The sequence below is a fragment of the Equus asinus genome, chromosome 10 (genome assembly GCF_041296235.1).
Source record: "Equus asinus isolate D_3611 breed Donkey chromosome 10, EquAss-T2T_v2, whole genome shotgun sequence".
Taxonomy (NCBI): Eukaryota; Metazoa; Chordata; class Mammalia; order Perissodactyla; family Equidae; genus Equus; species Equus asinus.
Window position 1 is genome coordinate 28,044,973 of NC_091799.1, and position 23,777 is coordinate 28,068,749.

The 23,777-nt window shown below is 42.4% G+C and overlaps 1 protein-coding gene across 8 annotated transcripts in view; it reads left to right on the forward strand.

Moving 5' to 3' along the window:
* ASTN2 (astrotactin 2) overlaps window positions 1–23,777 on the forward strand; it is an 829,157-nt gene that overhangs the window by 510,142 nt on the left and 295,238 nt on the right. For 6 of the 8 annotated variants that reach the window (XM_044778942.2, XM_014830403.3, XM_044778943.2 and 3 more), the window contains 2 exons: window positions 5,093–5,259; window positions 19,424–19,612. In XM_044778942.2, the coding sequence (XP_044634877.2) occupies window positions 5,093–5,259; window positions 19,424–19,612 (356 nt within the window). The remainder of the gene's footprint in view (window positions 1–5,092; window positions 5,260–19,423; window positions 19,613–23,777) is intronic. The other 2 variants (XM_070518865.1, XM_070518866.1) reach the window with 1 other exon arrangement.

The window sequence follows — 23,777 nt, forward strand, 5'->3', positions numbered from 1 at the left end:
TTCAGCATCATTAACTATTAGGGAAATGCAAATTAAAACCACAGCGAGATATTATGACATACCCATCAGCTAAAATAAAAAATACTGACAACTTCAAACACTGATGAGAATGTGAAGAAGCTGGACCACTCATATATTGCTGGTGGAGATGTAGAGTAGTACAACCAGGCTGGAAAAGTTTGGCAGCTTCCTAAAAAAAGTTAAGCATGCAACTACCATAGGACCCAGAAATTGCACTCCTTGGCATTTTTCCCAGAGAAATGAAAACTTACATTCACGCAAAAACGCGTAAACAAATAGCAGCTTTATTCATAATAGCCAAGTACTGGAAGCCACCCACATGCCCTCAACAGGCGAATGGTTAAATAAACTATGGTACATCCATACCAGGGAATATTACTCTGCAATAAAAAAGGAACTAAATATGGTTACCTGTAGTGACCTGGATGAATATAAGAATTATGCTGAGTGGGGGAAAAAAAAGCCAGTCCCCTAAAGGTCACAACTCTATGATTTTATTTATGGAACATTCTTGGAATGACAAACCTTATAGAAATGGAGAATGTATTAGCGGTTGCCAGGCATTAAGGAAGGGAGTCAGGTGGGGAATGGTGTGGCTTAAAAAAGGCCACAGGAGGAATCTTTGTCGTGGTGGAAATGTTCTACATCTTGATTATCCATGTATATATCCTGGTTGTGATATTTTTACTATAGTTTTGCAAGGCATTACCATTGGGGGAAGCTGGTCATAGGGTACAGAGGATCTCTCTGAATTTATTATTTCTTACAAATGCATATGAATCTATAATTATATCAAAATTTAAAAAATAATTTAAAAAAACAGGCCTTGGACTGGATTTGGCCTGCAGACCATAGTGTGCCAACTCCTGGCTTAAGTGGTTTCGTCCCTTCTCCCTCTCACATCTTGCCTTATGCTAACCTTGTTTTCCCGTGTCTCATGGAGCTTCAACTGCATTGGCCTCCTCTGTTCCATGGATAGGCCAACACTGTTCCTTCCTCAGGACTTTCATACTTGCTGTTCCCCCTTGGATAACCCTTCCCACTCATATTCACCCAGGAGAGTCTACTCATCATTCAGGCTTGGCTCAAATGCTCATTTTATGCCTCTTCACTCCATCCCCCTTCACGTTTTATCACATACATTTTTTTTTTTCCTTCATCGCACCTTTTACTCTATGAAATAATCATTTTATTTGTCTACTTCTTAATCATTTGTCTCCTCTCTCAAATTTAAGCTCCATGAGAGCAGGGTCTCATATGTGTTGTTTACCACCTCATTTCCAGTACCCAGCTCATTTGCTTAGCACTGAGTAGATGTTCAATAAATCTTCGTTAAATGATCCAATGAAGGACTTATCCAATGAAGGACGGATGAGAAAGAAAAAATAAGCTAATAGTTCCAGTTAGGCTTTACTGGGGGGGAGGCATTCATCTATCAATTTCTCATTTATCCTTCATTTCTTTCTTTTCTTTTTTTTTTTCTTTTTGAGGCAGATTAGCCCTCAGCTAACATTGGCTGCCAATCCTCCTCTTTTTGCTGAGGAAGACTGGCCCTGAGCTACTATTCGTGCTCATATTCCTCTATTTGATATGTGGCACACCACTTCAGTATGGCTTGATGAGCAGTGCTATGTCTGCGCCCAGGATCCAAACCAGTGAACCCTGGGCCACCGAAGCAAGCGCGGGAACTTAACCACTGTGCCACTGGGCCGGCCCCTATCCTTCATTTATTTAGTGCGTATTATGTGGAGGTTCTGAGCCAGGCAGGTTGTTTTCTCGTTGAGTCTCCAGAAATGCCTCCCAGAGAAGCGTTATTATTTCCATTTTACAGATGAGAAAACCGAGGTTCTCTCTGCTGCAAAACCCATGCCTAGAGCTCAGTGTCACAAAGTCTGGATGGAAGCAGGACTGACTTTGGTCCCATATTCTTGTCTCCAAGCTGCCTCCCCCATTTAAAGAAAGGAAACTGAGGCTCAGTTACGTTCAAGGGCTTGCTCACAGTCACAAGGCAGGAGTCATGATCTTCCTTTCTAGTGCACCAGGATGTCTCCTTTTTGCTCCAATGACATCTCCTCCCTCTGAGAAGACTTTCCTGACCAGGGCATTGCTACGCCAGTATTCCCCAGTCGCTCACCTTTGCAGAGTTTTCATTTTCCCGTTCAAGTTATACTGCACTTCTTCGTGTTTTTCTGTAACTAGTTCTCCGTCTGACAGATAGGTATATTTCTTATCTCTCAAATTGGATCCTCAGCTCCTTAAACACACCCATCCCAGCAGCTACCATTTGCTGAGCGCCGTGCTAAACACTCGATAGATTTATCTCACTGTATTAGTTATCTGTTCCTGCGTCACAAATGATCCCCAAATCGAGCGGCTCAAAACAAAAAGCATTTATTATCTCACGCAATTTTTTAAGGGTTAGGAATTCAAGAGCGGCTTAGCTAACCCAGAGGCTTAAGGAAACAGCAATTTATTCCCTCACCGCTCTGGAGGCCAGAAGTCCGAAATCAAGATGTTAGCAGGTCCGGGCTCCAATCAAGGCCTCTCGAGAGGAATCCGTCCTTGTCCCTACAGCTTCTGGTGGCTGTAGCATTTGTGGGCTTGTGGCCACATCACTCCAGTCTTTGCTGCACCTCCATGTGGCCTTCTCTGGGTGTAATCTCTCTGTGCCTCTCTCTTTTGAGGACATTTGTGACAGCATTTAAACCTACCTGGATAATGCAGGCTAGTCTCCGTGTCTCAAGAGCTTCAATTTAGTCAATCTGCAAAAACTTTTCCTATAGAAGGTGACACTTACAGGTTCCAAGGGTTAGGATGGGGACATATTTCTGGGAGCCATTCTCAGCCTACAACACTATCTCCTCGGTTTGCTGGACGGATTAACTAAGTAAAAACAAGTAAAGTGTTTAGATTCTGCCTGGATCATAGAACATACTCTTGTAAAGAGCAAAAGTGGGGAGCCAGCCCGGTGGCGCAGTGGTTAAGTTCGCATGTTCCGCTTCTCAGAGGCCCAGGGTTCGCCGGTTCCGATCCCGGGTGCGGACATGGCACCGCTTGGCAAAAGCCATGCTGTGGTAGGCATCCTACATATAACGTAGAGGAAGATGGACATGGATGTTAGCTCAGGGCCAGTCTTCATCAGCAAAAAGAGGAGGATTGGCAGTAGTTAGCTCAGGGCTAATCTTCCTCAAAAAAAACCAAAAAGAACAACAGTGGTAAGGAATCAGCAGGTGATAGAAAGAACTGTGAGTAACCCCCTGGCCCAGATATCTACAGTTTCCTGATGAAAAGGTCAGGCATTCTTTTTAAGGCTCCTCCCTGAGGCTCTGCAGATGGGCAGACCAGCCCCCACGACCAGCAAATGGCTCCAAATCACCCCATGACCAGGGGTCCTCTTGTCTGACAGAGAATGTTCAGAGACAAGCAGGGGCCTCCTCTGAGCTTGTATTATGTACAACACTTCACTCACATGGAAAATTGATTTTTCTTTTTAAGCACAAAATGTAGCCAGTTTTATAACCTTTCTGCCGCTTGACAAAGGCCATTTATAACCTACTTTCTCCGTCACCCTTCCTGGCGCCAGTCTCCAATGTCTCGAAGAACTCTCTCATGCATTTGTAATTATGAATTCTTCTGAGGCAAAATTTAATTTCTAAGAGGGCTGACCTTTTTTTTGTTGTTATTGTGGTTTTTTTGTAAATTAATTTTTTTGTGTGTGTTTTGTTATTGATGTTGTTTTGGATGACGGCTTGGCGAGGGGACCAGGGAGCTGGTTGGGAGGGGAGGTACACTGGGAGGGCATTTTAATCAGTGATGTCCTATGATGGATGAGGAAGGCTGAGCTCTGGGTGTTAATCTTTGTGGATAGCAAATGCCAGCAGGGCGACCGGAATTAAAACCTAGTACCTCATTTTCTCTCTGGAACGAAGGAGAGTTGGAACTGCTTCTCCATCTGCTGGACTGGAGAAGATGAGCTCAGCCTCATCAAATGGAGGAAAACTAAATTAGATAAATAGTCATTCGCCCCTGCCGTAGATCTTCCGCTCACGGAGCACTTAGCAGGTGCCAGGCACACTCACAAGAGTGTTTGGCTGAGGTCACTGGAGGTTGGAATCGTTGGGGTTTTTGGGGAGCCAGAGGCATCCCATTGGGTTCCTGGAGGGAGGTGCACATGGCTGGGCAGAGGATTTGAAATTATCTGTGGAAGACCTTGACTATCAGCTTAAGGAAGATTCAAGGTGCTGCTGTTAAAAATGCATTTATTTATTTAAGCCGGGGAAGTGAATTTAGAAGTATCGCTCTGGTGGCCATTAGGAGGATGGGTAGAGGAGGCCAGACTGGAGGCCAGCAGACAGGTCGTGGGATGCAGGAATCTTATTCACGACTCCAGGCACAAGGATGGGGAAGAAGAGACAAATTCAAGACAGGAAGGAAGAGCACTCACCTTGATGAGTACCAAATTGTATGCTGAATTCTGAAGGAAAGGATGCACCCCCATGATCCAACTGAAGCTTCACAACAAATCCATAGGTGTAGGTGCTAGGCCTGTTTAACAGATAAGGAAGTTGAGGCTCAGAGAGGGTGAGTAACTTTCCCCGGATCGCACCGTAAGAAGAGCTGGTATTTAACTCAAATTGGTAGAGCTCTTCACCATATATCTGGCTGCCTCCCAAAGTGACCTTTATAGCAGCAGACCCTATTGGACAATAATAATAAACACAATAATGGTGATGATCCCAGCAATGTCAATATTAATAGCAGCTAACGTTTGCTGTGTGATGCTGTATGAGCCACAATGTTCTCAGCACATTGAGTCATCATTTCCCTTCGTTCTCACAACTCTGCAAGGTAGATACTGACAAAAGTCCCATTTTACAGATGGGCACACTGACGTTCAGAGAGGTAAAGGCACTTGTCCAAGGCCACACAGCTATTGGTTGGCCAAAGGAAACTTTGAACCTGTTTCATCGGTACCCGACACATGCACCTTTTCAGAAGGTGGGAGGAGAGGGCTTGGTGGGACCCGCCACCTCCTCAGCCATAACTCCCCTCTTGCTCTCTCTCCGAGCAGTGCCCCGAGGAGCTGAGGCCCATGAAGGACGGCTCTGGCTGCTACGACCACTCCAAAGGCATCGACTGCTCGGACGGCTTCAACGGCGGCTGTGAGCAGCTCTGCCTGCAGCAGACACTGCCGCTGCCCTACGACGCCACCTCCAGCACCATCTTCATGTTCTGCGGGTGAGTCTCTGTCCCCGAGGAAGCCCAGCCACTCCCTTCACGGCAGCGGGGGATGCAGAAAAACGGTCAGGAGCTATAGCCCGGCCAGGCTGGGCCTGACTTTGGACAAAATGGCCTTTCTGCCTCCACTTTGTCAGCCCAAGAGGCAAAAAGGCAAGATTATAACCTTCTCTTGGGTATTGGGAAGAAGAATGGAAGAAGAGAAACAAATAACTGATTAATAATTATAATAATGGAATCCATGCTCAGGCTGCGTCCGGGTCAGGAATTTTTCCACATAAGCCTCCTGTCCCTTCTGCATCTTCCCTGCCGTCCTGGTCAGTGTCATTTGGAGGCAAAAGCAGACACCTTGAAGGTGTCACCAAGAAACCAGCAGATGTGATGCTTAAGAACGCAGACTTAGCCCAGGCTTTTGCCCCTGTTTCTGCAGGAATTTAGCAGTGCAAATTCAGAGGCTAGCCCCTCTAAGTCCTAATGCCCTTATTTGTGAGGATAATTCACTGGGAGAGGGGAGGTGTAAAGAAAACCACACAGGCCAAGCTCAAAGGGCTCACTCATGCTAAGAACTCAACCGAGTTTTACAATTAGTCTGAGACTGAAGAAGGGGCACACATTGGGTCCAACTTGCTGAGTGGCCTAGGACAAGTCACTTTCCCTCTCTGGGCTGCAGTTGGACCACCTGTGAAATAAGATCTTTGGACAACAATGCCTAACGTATCTCCAAGTTTCCTTGTTTTCCATGTTAAGGACCGCATCAGGAGTTCCCTCTGTCATAGAGAGCATCTAGCATAGTGTTTGGGCCTCAGCACTAAAAAAAGTGGCAGCCGTTTTTCTTCTCCTCTTCATTCCCTGTCTGATGACGTCTTCGTATTAGAAAATGTGCTCATCTTTTGACATTCTGCGACTTGGAAAAATCATCCTGTGCTTGTGTAAGAATGTCAGTCGCTGAAGTGTGCTCAGTGCTTTCCTAAGAGAGACAAGCAGAATAAGGCATTTAACAACCTTTTCAGTCCTACGTATTATGAAAAAGGGGGCAGGGGAATGTAAGTGGGTTTAATCTCAGTTTAACCAAAAATTAATTTTACCTGCCTGGCTCTAGTCCGTGGGGTCCAGTGTTCCTTCTGGGGCTTATTTCAGGGTCTCCGCCTTCCCCAGTGATACTTGGGGCTGCAGGTGCCTCTGAGCAGATGTTGGAGCAGCTCCTGGAAGCCCTAGATGTGTGTCTGTAAAATAAATAAGACATAAATTAGCGTATGCAGACCTGAATTTATAGGTCTCTCCTCAGCTTAAGCGACTGCAGGGCCGTGTTGAGTAAATTATGCATGGGCTGAGATCTGAGGCTTGAATACAGAATCAGCTGTGTTCTTATCATTGTTATTTTTCTCCCCGTGTACGGGAGCGGGGGAAGGGGTCCTTCTCTTGCAAATAACCACAGTGACAGCAGCAGCAACGGCAGTAATGGATTTTGACATAGAAACTATCACCACTTTCCTTTCCTTCCATCAAGGGGCATCGATAGACGTGGGTTCTAATCCTAGCTCCCCCTCTGACTCTCTCTTAGACGTCAGGCAAGCCTCTTGGGACCCTTGACCTTCAGTTTCCTCATCTCCAAAATTTTAATAATATCGACCTCAATATCATGATGTTTGTGAAGAGTACAAAGAACTTAATGTGTATTCCTCCATTAAAGTTAAGTAATGTGCCCAAGGTCATATGGCTGGTAGTGCAACTCACTGCTTCCTTGCTGTGTGACCTTGAGCAAGTTACTTAACATCTCTGTGCCTCAGTTTCTTCATCTGTAAAATAGGGATAATAATAGTATCTCTCTGTGGAGTTGTTATGAGGGCTAAATGCATTACATTAGTTACATCAAAATATGCTTTAATAATTGTAAAATGCTTGGAACAGTGCCTTGCACAAGAATTACCACTATATGTATTTCTTAAAGAAAATAACTAAAGTGAAGCATAGTAGTGACAATGGCCCCTCCATTGCTCAGTGCCCTGAGGTGCTCAGCCTTTTGGTTTTGGGTCTATGAGACAGGACAGCAACCTTCCCCTACTGGAATAGGTCTCTGAAAGTCCTCAATAAGACTGAAAGGGCGGCAATGTGCTGGGGGCTGTTGAAGCGCATGCGACTGCTGATAAACAGGCCAAAAAAGAAAAGAAAACCCGGTCTCCTAAAACCAACTGCAGCGTCCACACGCTTTGAAAATTGTCTATTAAGGATGCAAATAAGAAATTACCCACACTTGTTGGAAGCTCTATAAACAAAACAATAACAGCCATTAGCAGGTAGAGAAGTGGCAAGCCATTGAATTAAGCAAGGAAAACAAACCCGTGCTCAGGGGGACCTTCCCGACTGGCTCACAGCTCTGTGGCCTTTCTAAGAGTTTTCTGGGTAGGTGTAGGTTTAATAACCCATTTCCTGCCAGGTTAATAATAGCAGCTCACATGTATTAAGCACTTCCTATATGCCATGATGGTGATAAATGCTTTGTGCATATTAGCCCATCGACTTCTCATGACAACGCTACAAGGAAGATACTCTTGTGATCCCCATTTACTGTTGAGAAAACCAGGCACAGAGTGGCTCAGTGACTTGCCCAAGGTCACCCAGCTGGTTAAGTGGGGGCATCAGGACTCAAACCCATGCCATGGGGCTCTAGTCTCAGTTCAGACAGATCTGATGTCACTCCTGGCCTCTGGCCACTTCTAGCTATGTGGTTTTGGGGAGTCATTAAACTTCACTAAGCCTCTTCTTTCCCATAGAATCAGGTGTGACTGTAGCACCATTATGGGGGTTAAATAAAATTATACATGCACAGCGGCTGGCACTCAGTAAATGGGAGTTAAGTTAGTCTAACAGGTATAAAGCCGTCTCAATTACTCATTCAATGACTAAATTGTAGGTCTTGTTTACAGCTCTATCCTTAGCACCTAAGACAGCACCTAGGTGCTCAATTAATAATTGTTAAATGAAGTTCCTCTGTTAACTTGGTTAAGGAAGTTGGTCCCAGTCCAGCCTTTCCGCTGCATTTCCAGCTACATCTCTCTTCCTGAATTAGGCCCCTTGGCTTCAGCCTCTGGAGCTTTGACGGCATTGTTTTGTCTGCCTCTTCATTCCTCCTCTGCTGTACCCCCGCCACCCTCCACTTGCCAGTGGCTCTTTAGCTGGGACAGCTCCGTTTCATGCTCAAGTCTTGGTGCTGACATTATCTTCTCCAGCAAGTCTTCTCTGAGCCCCACAGGGGTGCAGGAGTGGGATGTGCAGTTACCACGGAGCTGGGTAATATAATACCTCATCCTTTCAAGCGGATACTATTTGCATATTGGCTCAATATTTATCTAGTGGGGATAGGACGTGCATAGAAAGGACTCTTTTCGTGTCTTATTTTGATTTGTATTTTTTCTACCCTAAGATCTTCTTACAAGGAAGACGGCCATTTACAGTTAGCCTCAGATTCTAATTTATCCCAGTGAAATCTTGACACCTCTTGCAGACGGGACCTCTGGCTGGCTGCCCTGGTTGTCACCCCTTAGTCAGGTCAAGTTCCCCAAAACTGAGTAAAGCATCCTTTCGCTGGGGAAACACAGCCCCCTGGTGTTTCTTCCTGTGGTGGCCCCATAGCTCTGTTGACTTACCTGCTTTTCTGTCTTGTCACCGTATGGACAACGGGGACTGGGGTCTTAGTCATCTGTGTGTCCCTACTGTCATTCCCCACTGCTTGCTCCAAAGACTTCCTCAAAATCATAATTGTTGAATTAAGGGATTCAGCTACCTAAAATTTGTGGTGCCTACTGTGTGCCTGGTCTTTTGTAGGATGCTGAGCATGCAAAGAGCATTGAGTAAAAGTCCTTTCTCATCATGGGCAAAAGAGGACACTGAGGACGGGTGGCTGAGCCTCGGTGGGTCCTGATTGACATTGCTAGAATTCAGGTACCAGTAGGGTAGAGAGAAGCAGGTAAATTGGAGATAGGCTGAGAAGGTCACCTGATACTAAGATGAAGCATTTAGAATGAAGCTTATAGATGAGGGAGCATTGCCTCCCTGGAAGACCTTGGCACGTTACCTAGCAACCAAGTTTGTTTCATTTCTGTGCATGTGTGTTTACAATCTGTACTGTGCATTCTTCCAAGAGAACTTAATATTATCCACATAAATCCAGCCCATAAAAAAATGGATAATATAAAGATAGGACCGATCAGGGCCATTTGTAAGGACAGAAAGGGAAAACATGGTTTCTGGAGCCTGAAATGGAAGAGTTACTCAACACGAGATAAATTTAAAGCTCTGTGCTTCTTATCAACAAAAGAAACAGAAAAAAACATAAGAGGTTATAGAGTTGTCCTTCTTTGAGAAAAGGAAGGCTGTAGTTTTGGGAGTCTTTTTTGCTTTGTTCTGTTTTCTAGAGGATATACACTTTTTCCTGACATAATTCACTAAGAGAGGTGGTTCCTATATAAGAAATAATGAGCAGTGTCATCAACGTTTTTGAAGTTTTGGTATTTCTCAGATTATGTAGAGGAGGAAACTGAATCCCAAAAGGATCTCACAGCCAGTCAGGAGGTGAAATTGGGAGAGGAGAAACCCCAAGCTTCTCTCTCCTAATTTGAATATATTTAAATATAATTTAATTTAAAATGCACTGGAAATGTGTTTAAAAATATGGGCTCAAAGAGCACATCCAGCCTCAAATAGTCCTTACTAGCCTATCTGTTTAATGTCATTTTAATGTGATTTTAGGAGGGAGAGGAGAGAAATACATGTGTTTAATATCTGTCGTTAACTGGAAGCCTCTTGTTTGCGTCGTTGAAGCTGAAATCTGCTCCAGCAGTAGAAAACACTGACCCAGAGAATGCAGATGGAGGTGTTAATTTTGACTGTCAGTAAATACGAAGAGGTATCGGGCAGGGGACATTCATTCAAGCACTTGTTTTGTTACAATTTCCAACTTTTAGGCTGGGCCTGAGCTCTCCCCGCTCTGACTTCTGATGGAAGGAAGTGGAATTTATGTGTCGTAGTTAACATAGGACATTCACACTCCAGCTTCTTGTCAAACATCACACCTTGTGCTCTCTGCTGTTTGAAACATTTGAAAAAGCTCAGGTGTAAGACATATTCACGGACAACTGATGGAAGCACACAAAGTCCATCCATTTGTTCAGGTAGATATTTTCAGGTTCCGTGTTTTCTATCGAACACAAGTTCTATGAGATTCTCATAGACAAAAGAGGGAAGCTCTTTGGTCAAGCCCACATGGGAAATTCTGCACTCAACTGCCTTTGAAGGTCATAGGACACCTGGGGTTAGTAAAGGCTCTGATAAGTCCTGCAGTGGTGAAACATATCATATTTCATTGGTTCCAAAGTGCCCATATTTTCCATACTTTAATATCCCTGAATTTAGGATGCATTTCACTATCAATGGTTTGACAGAGTTTAATTCTTTTTTCTTAATGTTAGGTGAAATGATAGTCTTTCTTACAAGTGTTGGGGGTCTTAGAGTAGATACAATATGTTATATCATTAAGCCCAGAGTTCCCCATGGAATTCTGTTTCCTTTCCTTTTCTTCCTTCCTCCGTTTTCTTTTGGTGAGGAAGACTGGCCCTGAGCTAACATCTGTTGACAATCTTCCTCATTTTGCTTGAGGAAGATTGTCCCTGAGCTAACATACATGCATATCTTTCTCTATTTTTTTGAGTGTGGGATGCAACCACAGCATGGCTTGATGTTCAATGTATAGGTCTGCATCCAGGATCCAAATCTGCAAACCCCAGGCTGCCAAAGCGGAGTGCACGAACTTAATCACTATGCCACAGGGCCGGCCCCTTCCTTCCTTCCTTTCTAAAGAATATCCTTGAGTATATTACCTTCAAAATGGCTTTTCTAGAAACACTCCATTCTCCCCTTGAGTGAAACCTTCAGATGGAGAGCACTCTGAGAGTAGTTTTACCAGTCTTCATTTTGGTTAATGTTGGGATAATTCTGAGGACCTTCACGAGAAAGACTCCCATGACATTGGTTAGTGGGGTCATGCGGCCGAGAGCCTTTGCTGCTAGGTCACTGTGGGGCCCGCCCTGATGACCCCAGGGTGGGAGTTCCTGCAGGTGTCAGGATCAGGAAAGCTGAGCCAGCACCTGTTTCTCTCTCGCCTTGGAGCAGGATGCTCAGCTTCATCCCTGACATTGGTCCAAGTCTATATGATGTGCAGTTCCTTGAGTTCTTCTTCTCCTTAACTTTTCTCTATTCTTAAGTTTTTTCTAGGATTTGAGTCCCATTCCTATTTAAAAAAATAGTTTCTAGGGGCCAGCTCCATGGCACAGCGGTTAATTTTGCACATTCCGCTTCAGCAGCCTGGGGTTCGCTGGTCGAGATCCTGGGTACAGACCTATGCAGCGCTTGTCAAGCCATGCTGTGGCAGGCGTCCTACATATAAAGTAGAGGAAGATGGGCATGGAGGTTAGCTCAGGGCCAGTCTTCCTCAGCAAAAAAAGAGATTTGGTGGCAGATGTTAGCTCAGGACTAATCTTCCTCAAAAAAAAGAAAACTAGTTTCTAGTCTCCGCATTTCAATAAATAATTTTATTGATTCCATAAACCATTCAGGAACGCATGAATGACTGAGAGAATAAATACGTGAATAAATAAGTAAGTACTCTGCTTGGAAAATTTGTATACATGCCATTTCTCTTAGGTCCCAGTTTCCTCTTTTGAAAAGCAAGCAGGTTGGAAGAAGTCAGTGTGCTTGACTGGAATGAGCACTAGATTTAGAGCAAGAAGGTCAAGGTCAAGGTCCTGGCTTTTCCAAAGTGCTTGTGGGATCTTGGTCAAGGAATTTAAAATGCAAACCTCAAGGTCCTCGGTGGCAGTGGTGGAATGAAAGTACCCATCTCCTAATGTTGCTATAACAATTAAATAGAATATGCTCTTGGCTAAACGCATATAAGGTTTTATGGCACGATCTCCTAAGTTCCATCTAGTTCTAGTATTCTCTAGAATGTGATGGGTGTGTTAAGGGTAACACATTTCTTGCCTTCAGCTAAAACGCCCAGTTTGTATCTTTGTACTTATTTTGTTTTTCATTTTGGCATATGTATAAATATAGTTTCATGCAGATCTTGGCTGCTTTCCTGTGAGCCTACACTCTTTAGAATTTCTGTAAGAAAATCTCCCAGACGACAGAATGTTCTAAAGGAGCTGTATAATTATGTCGCATGGTACAAAAATAAAATTTTTTTAAAAAAAGAAACCAACAACTAAACAGACCTTTGCATAAATCATCCTGTGCCCTGAGGTGGCTTGGGGGAGAGAGTTGCTCACGTTTCGAAACTCAAAGGACCATTTGCCTTCATGAGTCCTTATCTCTTTTTTTCTCCCTGGGTCTCTAAGGGTCTCACTAATCATACCCAGGCCTTTTATCTCCCTTTCTTCCTCTCCTGCTAAGCCTCAATCCTTTGCCACCCCCAGGCAAAAGAAAATCGCCATGAACCTGCAGCTGTAATATGGCTAAAATCACGCACACACAGAGTTGCACACACTCGTGTACACGCTCCTTGAAATATGACCTCCTAGGTTTATTTCCTGGCACCACTATTGACAAGGTGTATCTCCATGAGCAAGTCGCTTAACTTCTTTAAACCTCAGTTTTCTCTTCTGAAAGTGGGAGCAATACCTCCCTGTGAGGGTTATGCGTTTGTTTCAAGTGCTTCTGTAATGAAGTACCCAAACTTAGTGGCTTAAAACAACACAGATTTATTATTTTACAGTTGTGGACATCAGAATCTCTGAAATCGAGGCACTGGCAAGACTTAAGGCCAGAAGCACAGCCTCTCTCTGTCTCTGTCTCTGTCTCTGTCTCTGTCTCTTTCTCTTTCTCTCACCAATCTGTTTCTAAGTTGTATCTCCTTCTCTGACTCTGATACTCTTGTCTACCTCTTAGACTCTTATAAGGACCCTTATGATTACATTGAGCCCACCTAGATGATCCAGAATAATCTCCCCATCTCCAAATTCTCCATTTAATCACATCTGCAAAGTCCCTTTTGCCATGTAAGGTAAACACGTTCACAGGTCCTAGGGATGAGGATGTGAACATTTGGGGCTGGGGGAGGACATTATTGTACCTACTACAGGTTGTAATAAGGAGTGAATTAGGTCATATATAGAAAAAAAAGCTCCAGTAGACTGTGGAATCTTGAATGCAGGATTGAGCTTTGCATATATGTGTCTACGTGTGTGTATACAACATATATGCATTATGTACATAAATGCGTGTGTACATACATATATATGTAATGTATATATTTAACTTATATGTTATAATTACATATGTATAAATAGATACATTTACATATTTAAAATATATGCATAATGTACAAATGCGTAATTTATTTCCAATGAACGGCACATAGAAGTTCCCAGTTATGTGTACTTTGAAGCAAAAAAAAAAGAGTCAAAGAAGTGCAATTTTGTTGACGTTAACAAATCTAGATCTAGAAAGAAGCCAGCAACTAAGATCTGAGAACCACTGAAGTATATTTACATTCCCTGGGAAGAGCAAATGGGCTAATAGATCAAATAGCAATCATAGATAATAATAGCATAGTCATAATAACATTAATAATCATTATAACAATAGCTGATGCAGTAATTGGTTACTACATAATAGATACTCTTTTGTCCTTTATGTAAATTATCTCTAATTCTCACATCAGCCCTATGATGAGGATTATTATTATCCCATTTAATAGATTAGGACACTGAGGCCTAGGGAAGTTAACAGACTTGATAAGGGTCATGTAGCTGGTAGATGATACAGCGTCTATTTGAATCAGGTTAAATTAGATCCAAAATCTGAACTTGCCACCTTGTGTCTCCTTTAAGTAGGAGGGTATGAAATCTCAATAAATTCCCCAAAGTAGAAATTATACAAGCTACATTCTCAGAGTAGAATGCAATAATATTAGATATTAACAACAATCTGTCTAGCAAATGAATCTATCTACTTGAGAATTACAAACAAAAAAACAACCTAAGTAACTCTTGGGTAGGAAAAAATCAAACTCAAATCACCACCTCTTTAGAAATGATCAGGAGCAGGAAGGCTGCGTGTCAAACTCATGGAATATGGGCAAAGCAGGAGTCAGAACTCCATGGCATTGATTCAAAAACAAGAGAGATCGAAAATAAACAAATGAAGCATTCAACTCAAGAAGCCAGAAAAAGAATTATGAAGCAAAGTCAAAGAAAGCAGCAAGAAGGAATTAATCCAAATAAAAGCTGAAATAAACGAAATAGGAAAAAAAAGGGAACCCCATCAATAAAATGCAAAACGCTCTTCAAAGGAGAGAGAGAGAAAACACAAATAAACACATTAGGAATGAGCTAGAGACATAACCACAGAAGCACAGAAGATAAAACAAATTTAATGAGAATACTGTGTACAACTTTATACCAATAAATTCACAAGTCTTGATAAAATGCATTATTTTCTTAGAAAATATAAATGACCAAGTTTGAGTCATGATGCTGTAGAAAAATCTAAAGAGGCAGGTAACATAAAATCAAATGATAAGAGAGCTAAATATCTACCATTGAAAAGACATCAAGACTCGGGGATTTATAGCTAGGTCCTATCAAATTATCAGGGAATGGATAACCTCTATCTTATGTAAACCAACCCAGAGAAAGAAAATAAAAGGACAGTTCTCTAATTTATTCCATAATCCTAGCATATCCCTAATACTCAAACTAGGCAAATATATTCTCATCCATCTAGAAAAATCTGGTAGACGTATTAGAACTGATGAGCTCCTTATGTGGTAGGATGAAAAATCAACTTACAAAAATCCATAATAGCTTTCCTCAATATCAGCAATAGCTAACTAGAAAAATATAAGGGAAAACATAAGTGGAAAATTGATCCTATTCCTGAAATGGAAAAGACTAATAATAGAAGCTATCACTTTCCTGTATGTCTGGGCATCCTATATTCGAGTCATAACTCATTTAATCCTCACAGTGGCTCCATGAGGTGGGAACGTCTAAAGATAAGCAAAGGAAGTGCAGAGAGGTTAAGCATTTTGTGCAAGGTCACACAGCTAGTAAGAGGTGAAATCTGGATTTGGACTTTGGTGATCTGGATCCAAAACTCATGCCTGTATCCTCTAGAATGTAGTGTACCCCGTAAATACCTATGAATATACCCCCACAAGATACAAGCAGACTTTTGTGACCAAAAGTCTAAAGTCTCAGGGAAGGTTTTAAAACAACATTTGATAAATGGAGATGCAAACTATATTTCTGAGTTAGAGGACTCCCAGCTGTAAAGATGCTGTATCAGTCAGCCAGGATGAGATCATCTGTGTTGCTGTAACAAAGGAAGCCTCCCAAATCAAAAGCTGGCACACAGATGTTTATTTCTTGATCATGTAAGGTCCACTGTGATCGAGGCAGTCCTCTTCCATCCTGCAGTATGCTTCTGGAACAGGTGGTCCCCAAGCTTGCCATAGCAAGAGAAGAGAGGGCTTAAGAATCACAGGATGTTTGGAATGGCTGGGTGTGGCAGTGACTTATATCAGGTCAATACAGATTCCATCCTTCAGAATCCCGTCATGTGGTCCTTCTAACCCAGCTGCAAGGGAAGCTTGGACCCATCATCCACAGTGTGTGTCCAGAAAGAGGACCCAGTGTGATGAGCAGAAGACATCATCTGCCACAGTTCCAGCAGTGCCCAGCACAGCATTGACTCTCAATCCATATTTCTTAAAGGGAAAAAAAAGTTAAACTTCCCCCCAATTTAATCTACAAATTCAATGCCATACCACCCAAAGTTTCACTAGGGTTTTGCATGAAATTCCAACTCTAAAATTCATCTGAAGGGAAAAATGACTAAGAATAGTGAGGGATCTTTGAAAGAAAATTAGCATTCATGATGGGGAGGAGACTTACTTTATATCTGAAATATGGTATAAACCTTTAGTAATTAAGGTAGTACAGAATTACTGCAGGAATATACAGATAACTAAATAAAAACTCCAACCATATGTACATGGTATACATAGGGATTTAGTATATGACAAAATGGCATTTTGAATTAGTGAAAGGATGGACCCTTCATATAATTGTCCACCCATTTTAAAAATAATTAAGTTAAAATAAACACTCCCAATATGCACAAAAATAAATTCCATACTGATTAAATAATCAACGATAAAAAACTAAAAAAAATCTAGAATAATATACAGAAATATGTTTTATCATCTTGTGACTTCCTAAACATCCCACGAAATTCAGAAGCAATGAAGGACCAAGATAGAGAGGTTATAAGACATCAAAAGCAAGATTAAATACAAGTACAGACGAGAAGAAAATGTTAGTATATAGGGAAAGTGAAGGACAACTCTTCAGAAAATATGCAAAGCACGTACAAGCCAGTAAAGAAAGAGATAACCATAGAAAAATGGTCAAAGAACACGGCTAGACCATCTGCAGAAGGAGAAACACAAATGACCACAACGTGACAAGATGGCGAACGCCACCAGGCATCAGGGAAATGCAGATTCCAACAAAAATAAGGTATTTTTTCCCATCCAGATTGGCAATAATGAAAATGAAAGATGTGGGAAATGGGCTCTCTCATTCGTCAATGACAGGACTGTAAACTGGTAAGGGCTCTACAGACAGCCATTTAGTAGATCTATCAAGATTTAAAAATTCATAAAACATTGACCCAGCAATCCCTCTTCTAAGAATCGGTTTTATAGGAACACACATGCGCACAGTGATATATGTACAAAGATCTTCATTATGGCACCATTTGTAATCACAAACAGCTATAAACAACCAAAAGGCTCATCAATAAAGATTAGCTAAAAGCATTATGGTGCATTTATACTGTGTGATACCAAATAACCATTAAAAAGATAGAGCTATATGAATACTGATTTGAAAAGATCTCTAAGAAATAATATTAGGTACAAATGCATATTTCACAACAATGTATAGTGTAATTCTGTTTATAAGTTTATTATGGAAAAAATATATATACATAATAGTTAGCAGTGACGACCACTAGAACAGGAAGTAAGAATATGTGTGGAGTGGGAAATGAGGAATGTCCACATTTTACTCTATAGACTTTGATGATGTTAAAAATGTTTAATGATTTATAACAAAAATGTGTTTATTCACAGGAGCGTGTGTGTGTGTGTGTGTGGAGAGAGCAAGAGTGAGAAAGAGAGCACAAGCAAGTGCTCTACTCAATAATAAATTCTTTGTCCATATATTCTGGGAAACTCCTGATAGATGGATGGAACTAGCCTTCATCAAGTACTTACCACATACGCTGCACATTCATCTGCTCACTTCATCTGGACTGCAACTTTATTAAGGCAGAGTTACTTCTATTTAGCAGATGCGAAAAGAAAGGGGAATAGATTTGACCAAGGCTGCATGACAGGCCTCCTTCTGAGAAACTTTCCACCGTACTTTGGGCAGAAACATGTAAATATTAGAAAGACAAGCAGTGCATCAGCTCCGGACACTGGGGGTTGGAGGAAGAGTGACAGCTTGCTTCATGCAGGATACGTTCTTAGCCTTTCAGTGGAGTAATCTTGGATCAAGTTTTAAGCTCTGCCTGTCTACTTCCTGCCTATAGGTGGATTCTATATCTCTAGCATCAACTACTGGTTCCTGCAACCTGGGTACATTTTTCTTCCCAAACCATCTCACAATCTTTGTCCTTCTCCCATATGAGTTTCTGAGTCTCTTTGTGGTCAGATTCAACAAATTTTCGCTCCACCCCATGGAGGAAAGGCAAATAAGAGACTGCCTGATTTCTACTGCCTCCAACTGGCACAGCCTAACCAGGGTCATATCATGCAAAAAGCAACAACTGGATTTGGAGGAGACAAGAGTAGAAAAAGATGCCTTTGTTGCCAAATAGACCTGAATTTGAATGCCAGCTTTGCCGTTTATTCACAGGGTGACATGCTTTATTTCTTGGCTCCTCATTTTGCTTCTCTATCAAGCAGGAATGATGAAGATATTACCTTTTATTCGTGGTTAGAAAATAAATATACGAAGTGCCCACTGGATGGTTATATGCTCAATAAATAGAAACACCACCGTTACTACCATTAATATAGTTATTTTGTTAAGTACCTTGCAATTCCTGGTTCACAGCCAATGTATCATGGGACCTCATAGCAGCCTAGTGAATTAAGGTAGAATAGGAGCATCTACCCCATTTTACAGATGAGGAAACTGGAGATCAAAGAAGTGAAATGACTTCACATAGGTCCAAAGGAGCAAAGATGACATTTATACACGTCCCTCCAATTGTGCAGCCTATTCTTTTGTCTGTCCTATTTATCATGTGCACCCTATCCCCAGTGCCTAGCAATGGACCATGAACAGGTAGACCCTCAAAAAATTCAGTTTCTTTGATTGATTTTTCAGGAGCTGAGACCTCTGCTTCCACCCACCATGCCTCTCTGTGAGATTCCTTTCCCACTGCTAACATCCCCAAACTGCAAATATTATTTCCACAACCCCTTGTATACTTGTTTGGTCCATAGAGGAGCCCGTTCCTGCCTCAAAGGCATATCAAGGGCCCTTCTGCTGTCAGGATTAGGTACTTAGAGGCCAACCGAGGCTGCTAACATTGCTAATTGAACAGAAGCAGTGGCTGCTGCTCCATGCGTTGTCCGTGGTTCTGGAAGCATCACCTCTGAGCTACAAGGGCAATAAAAACCTTGTTTTGCTACCGTCTTCAACCTGAGTCGACAGATACACTGGGAATAGATTCTGGTTTGAGGAACTAGTTGATAATTCCCTGTGAATTGGTCTGTCATGCTTTTTAAAGTCTGTGTGTTCACAGAAAACACTTTTTAAATTTGCTTTGTGCGTGGATGTGCACTCTGGTTTCCCCCTCGATTCCTCCAAAATGTCACAAATGACTTTCCTTGAATTTACCAATTTTCAGGATTAATGTGCTTCTCTCTAGACACCTGTGCCCTAGATAGATTCCAGCCAGAATAGCTGTCTCCCTTCCTAAACTCTGACCTGTTTTGCAGGCAAAGGAGGCCTTGGTTTTAGGTCACCCCCAGTGGGGGCATCCAGCATGCGGAGCTAACTCTCGGCTCTGTTTTATCATGCAGTTGTGTGGAGGAGTACAAGCTGGCTCCTGATGGAAAATCCTGCCTAATGCTCTCAGATGTCTGCGAGGGCCCCAAGTGCCTCAAACCTGACTCCAAATTCAACGACACCCTCTTTGGAGAGATGCTACATGGTTACAACAACCGGACCCAGCATGTCAACCAAGGCCAAGTCTTCCAGATGACCTTTAGGTATGGGGCAGACCCTTGCACTTCACTGACTGAGTCACTTACCCAAAATCTGGACATGGGGAGGAAGCCATGGGCACCATGGAATAGAGCCTGTTATATTGGCCAGCGTTTCTCTAAGGTCACTGATGCCTATCCATGAAGTGTTCCAAGTCAGTGAAATTCGTTCCCTGAGGTTCCTTTTCCACTAACCTAGCCCTTATTTATCCTGCTTTCCCATTTTCTAAACTCTATCCACATATTTTAAATTCAATCTTTTAAATCATCCTGTAAGTACAGTTAATGGAATTTTAAAAATTTTTAATTAATCTTTCAGTCTATTAAAAAATAAGTAGCTATGTAGGCTATTCAGGCAGTTCAAAAATAAAGACATTTAATGAAGTAGAAAATAAAATTCCCACCACCCAGAAATAGCCAGAATTAACATTTTCTTGAACATTCTTAAAACACCTCTCTCTCTCCATCTATCTATCTGCACACACACACACACACACACCCCTCCACATCTCAGTAAAGCTGTTTAGAAATTGCTTTTTTGCTCAACACTATGTCAAAGACTTCTTTCTCTGTTTATAAATACAGAGGTACATGAGAAATTAAAAGATGAGACTACTTGTATATGAGAGCGGAAAGAACAGGAACTGGGTTGGCCAAATTATATAAAGATTAGACATGCAGTCTAATTGTGAAAGGCTGCCTGGGAGAGTTGAAGGAACGAGGGCTATTCTATCTGGAGAAGAGAGGCCTTGGGTGAGATTTATTCATGCCTCAAAATCTGTATAACCCTAAGATGGTGTAGTGAGAAGAATTCTTCCATGTATAGTAATAATTATCTTTGAGAACACAAAACTATACTTTTAGACAGTTTTGCATGAAAATGTAATAGGATATTATCACAAAACAGGGTTCTCCCGTTTGAGGTCATGTCAACAAAAGTCAGAACTGGTAAGAAACATCATTGTTATAATCATCATCATCCCCATCCCATCGTCTAATTAATAATAGTGGTGATTGTAGTAGGAGTGGTAATAATGGCTACTATTTATTAAGAACTACTCTATGTCATGTTCTTTACTAAGTATTTTTAATAATAATAATAATAATAGCCACTAACATTAATTCAGCACATGCTGAGGGCATGCTAACTACTTTCCATCCATTAGTTTATGTAATCCCCTCAATGGCCATGTGAAGCAGGGACTATTATGAGAAATGGAAATGTTAAATGACTTTCCCAAATCCCCCTTCCAGGAATTGAGAGAGCCAGGATAGTGCCATTTTATCTTCATTGTTAAAAGTCTTTGAGAGGCCAGCCCAGTGGCATAGTAGTTAAGTTTGCACACTCCACTTCAGTGGTCCAGGGTTCGCCGGTTCAGATCCTGGGCACTGACCTAAACACTGCTCATTAAGCCATGCTGTGGTGGTATCCCACATACAAAATAGAGGAAGATTAGCACAGATGTTAGCTCAGCAACAATCTTCCTCAAGCAAAAAGGGGAAGATTGGCAACAGATGTTACCTTGGGGCCAATCTTCCTCACTAAAAAAATGAAAAGAAAAAAACCCTTCAAGGCAGCATGGCTTCCATTTTACAATTGGAAAAGTCAACACCAGAGAGGTAAAGTGACTTCCCCAAGGTCACCGTCTAGTGAGAGGGAGAGTGAGAATTCAGATGTAAGTCTGGCTGGCTCCAAATCCTTGCTCTTGTCTTCTAATCCAACATACCTCATCACTTCCCATTTTATAGAACGAGAATTGAAATGTGAATTTGCTAAAACCATTCACCTATGTAGTTATCACATGCTCTTTGAGCACCTGCTATGTCCCAGGTGCTTTGATGGTTAGTAGGGATACAATGGAAAATGAGATAAAAATGGCCCCAGACCCTGTGGTGCTTAGGTATTGTGTGTGTAATCTTATGTATTTACTAAATTTGTGGTAGGTATTATGAATTAAAGATACAGGGCTCCAGGAAAGCAATTAACAGTGGGATCTAATTTAGTCGGAGCAGAGTGGTGGGGGTGCGTCTGTTAGATCGGAAAGCAATAATAAGTCTGCGGAGTTGACTTTTCAGATGAAGTGTTATTTAATACCTGAAAGATGAGTGGGAGTTAGCATTGGGAAAGGTTTCAAGCAGAGACAGATGTTCTAAGAAGGAGAAGAACTTGGTTGGCTTCAGGAAATGAAGAAGTCTAGTGTGGCTGAAGTTGAATAAGTAAGGGAAGAATGGGGACAGTAAGCAGTGGCAGATCATGGGGGTCTTGAAGGTCAAGGCTTTTATTTTTTACTGCTTGCCTTCCCAATGCCAACAGACTGGTCTGTAGGAGAGAACATGGTGCCTTAAAGGCTGGCCTGGGAGTCTCCAGACTCAGACATAATTTTAACTCCATCAGGAATACTCATTCTGCCTCAAACCCTCTATTCGTTCTTCCCAACCCTTAAATCTTGGGTTGTCTCTAAATAGCCAGGATCTGTGTCTGCCCTGATTTGCTTGTGGAGGGGAGTGTAGTGAACAGACCACACTTTCTCATTTGACAACAGCCTCAAGATTTGGGAAACTCCCCAGACTGCCGTTATATCAGAGTAGCCCGTTTCACTTAAACTCTCTCATCCTTGGCTTCAGTTAAACTTTCTTTGAAATTATTTCCATCCCCAGACCATGTCACCTCTTGAAGCCACATGTTAAGGCAGTTGACTTCCCACTGAGGGAAGGAGAGCATCTTCTGATGAGTCTAAATTTATCTCTTTCAAGTCTCCCTGCCTGGGCCTCAGACAGGAGAGAGGCTGTGGCTCCTTTGTCCTCTAAGTTCCAGAAGGCAGGCCTGCAAATTTTTCAGCATCAAAAGCAGTTGTCATTTCTCGCCTCCTCCTCCTTCCTTCCCTCCCTCCTCCAAGTAATTTCCAGTCCAGCCTTCCAGAGTAGCCAGCAGGCACCCCACCAGCCATCCTGCCACATGCCTCATTTCCTGACAACTGCCCGGCCTGGGATTTCAAACGCTCTACCAGCTACACTCTCCTGTGTGACAGCTGCGACTCTGCTTTGTTCTCTTTGCTGCCCCTGCCCAGATCCCCACACCTAGCACCTGCTGATAGAAGACAGGTCTGAATTCTCAAGTTCTCTCTTGAATCTCTAAAAGAGAAACCTGGATTTCTGCTTTACAAAGCACTTCCCATTTCAAGTCTCTGAACCGGACAAGCTCTTAATGATTAAGTAGTGCAGACGTCACCCTTGCTGTAAAGGTGGAGAAACCGAGGCCCAGGAAAAGATATAATTTGCCCAGTGCTCACCATGATTTGGGACCCTTCTGAGACTGAAAGTTAGAGTTTGTGACTCGCAAACCAGTGATCTCCTGGCTTCTGGTTCTGTTGCAAGGGACACAGGTAACTTCTGTGTATCCCCTACTAGCATGTAGTGAGAAGAGCTGCCTGTCCCATCCCTGCTCTCAGCAGAGAGGGAAGACCTGGTGCCATAGGAGGATGCCAAATTCATAAGTAAGAAGAGATCTGAGGCATAAAAGTACCCCTGTGTGCATGATTCTGCAGGAGCTTGATCCCATTCCTGGCCGCCTCTGCAGGTTGCCACATGTAGGCTGCAGCCTGTCTCTGGGAGATGAGCATGTGGTGATGCTTAGGACTCCTGACAAGTCCAAGAGTTATCTACCATGTGTGAAGATTAAGTATGGCACACACTGAGACTCACGTAGAAAGATAGAGACAGGATGGGAGTGATAGAGGGAAGCGGTCAGAGAGACAAAGAAGAGACGTGGAGAGAGAGACAAAGATGGAGGGGACATTAAGGAGAGTCTAAATGACAGAAGGAGGGAAGGACAGCATGGAAAGAATTAAAGAGATGTAGAGCAGTGACAAGGGTTAAAGAGATAAGGAGACAGATGGCGAAAGGCGGGGGAGTTGAGAAGGAGTGAAAGGTGGAGAACTACAGTGATAGAGAAAGAAGGACACAGAGTTCATCCTAAAGTCACCATAGAATTTACTCCCAGGAGGGAATAAGGGTTGTTTTAAGAGACTGAGAGGTACCCAGAGAGGGCTCTGGATTAGGAATCAGGTTCGGATGGACATGAATGGACATAAAAACCTTTGGTAAAGTCCCAAGTTTTATGGAAACATGGAGTCAAAGATCTCACTTCTAAATTGCCCCAGAACCCAGTAAA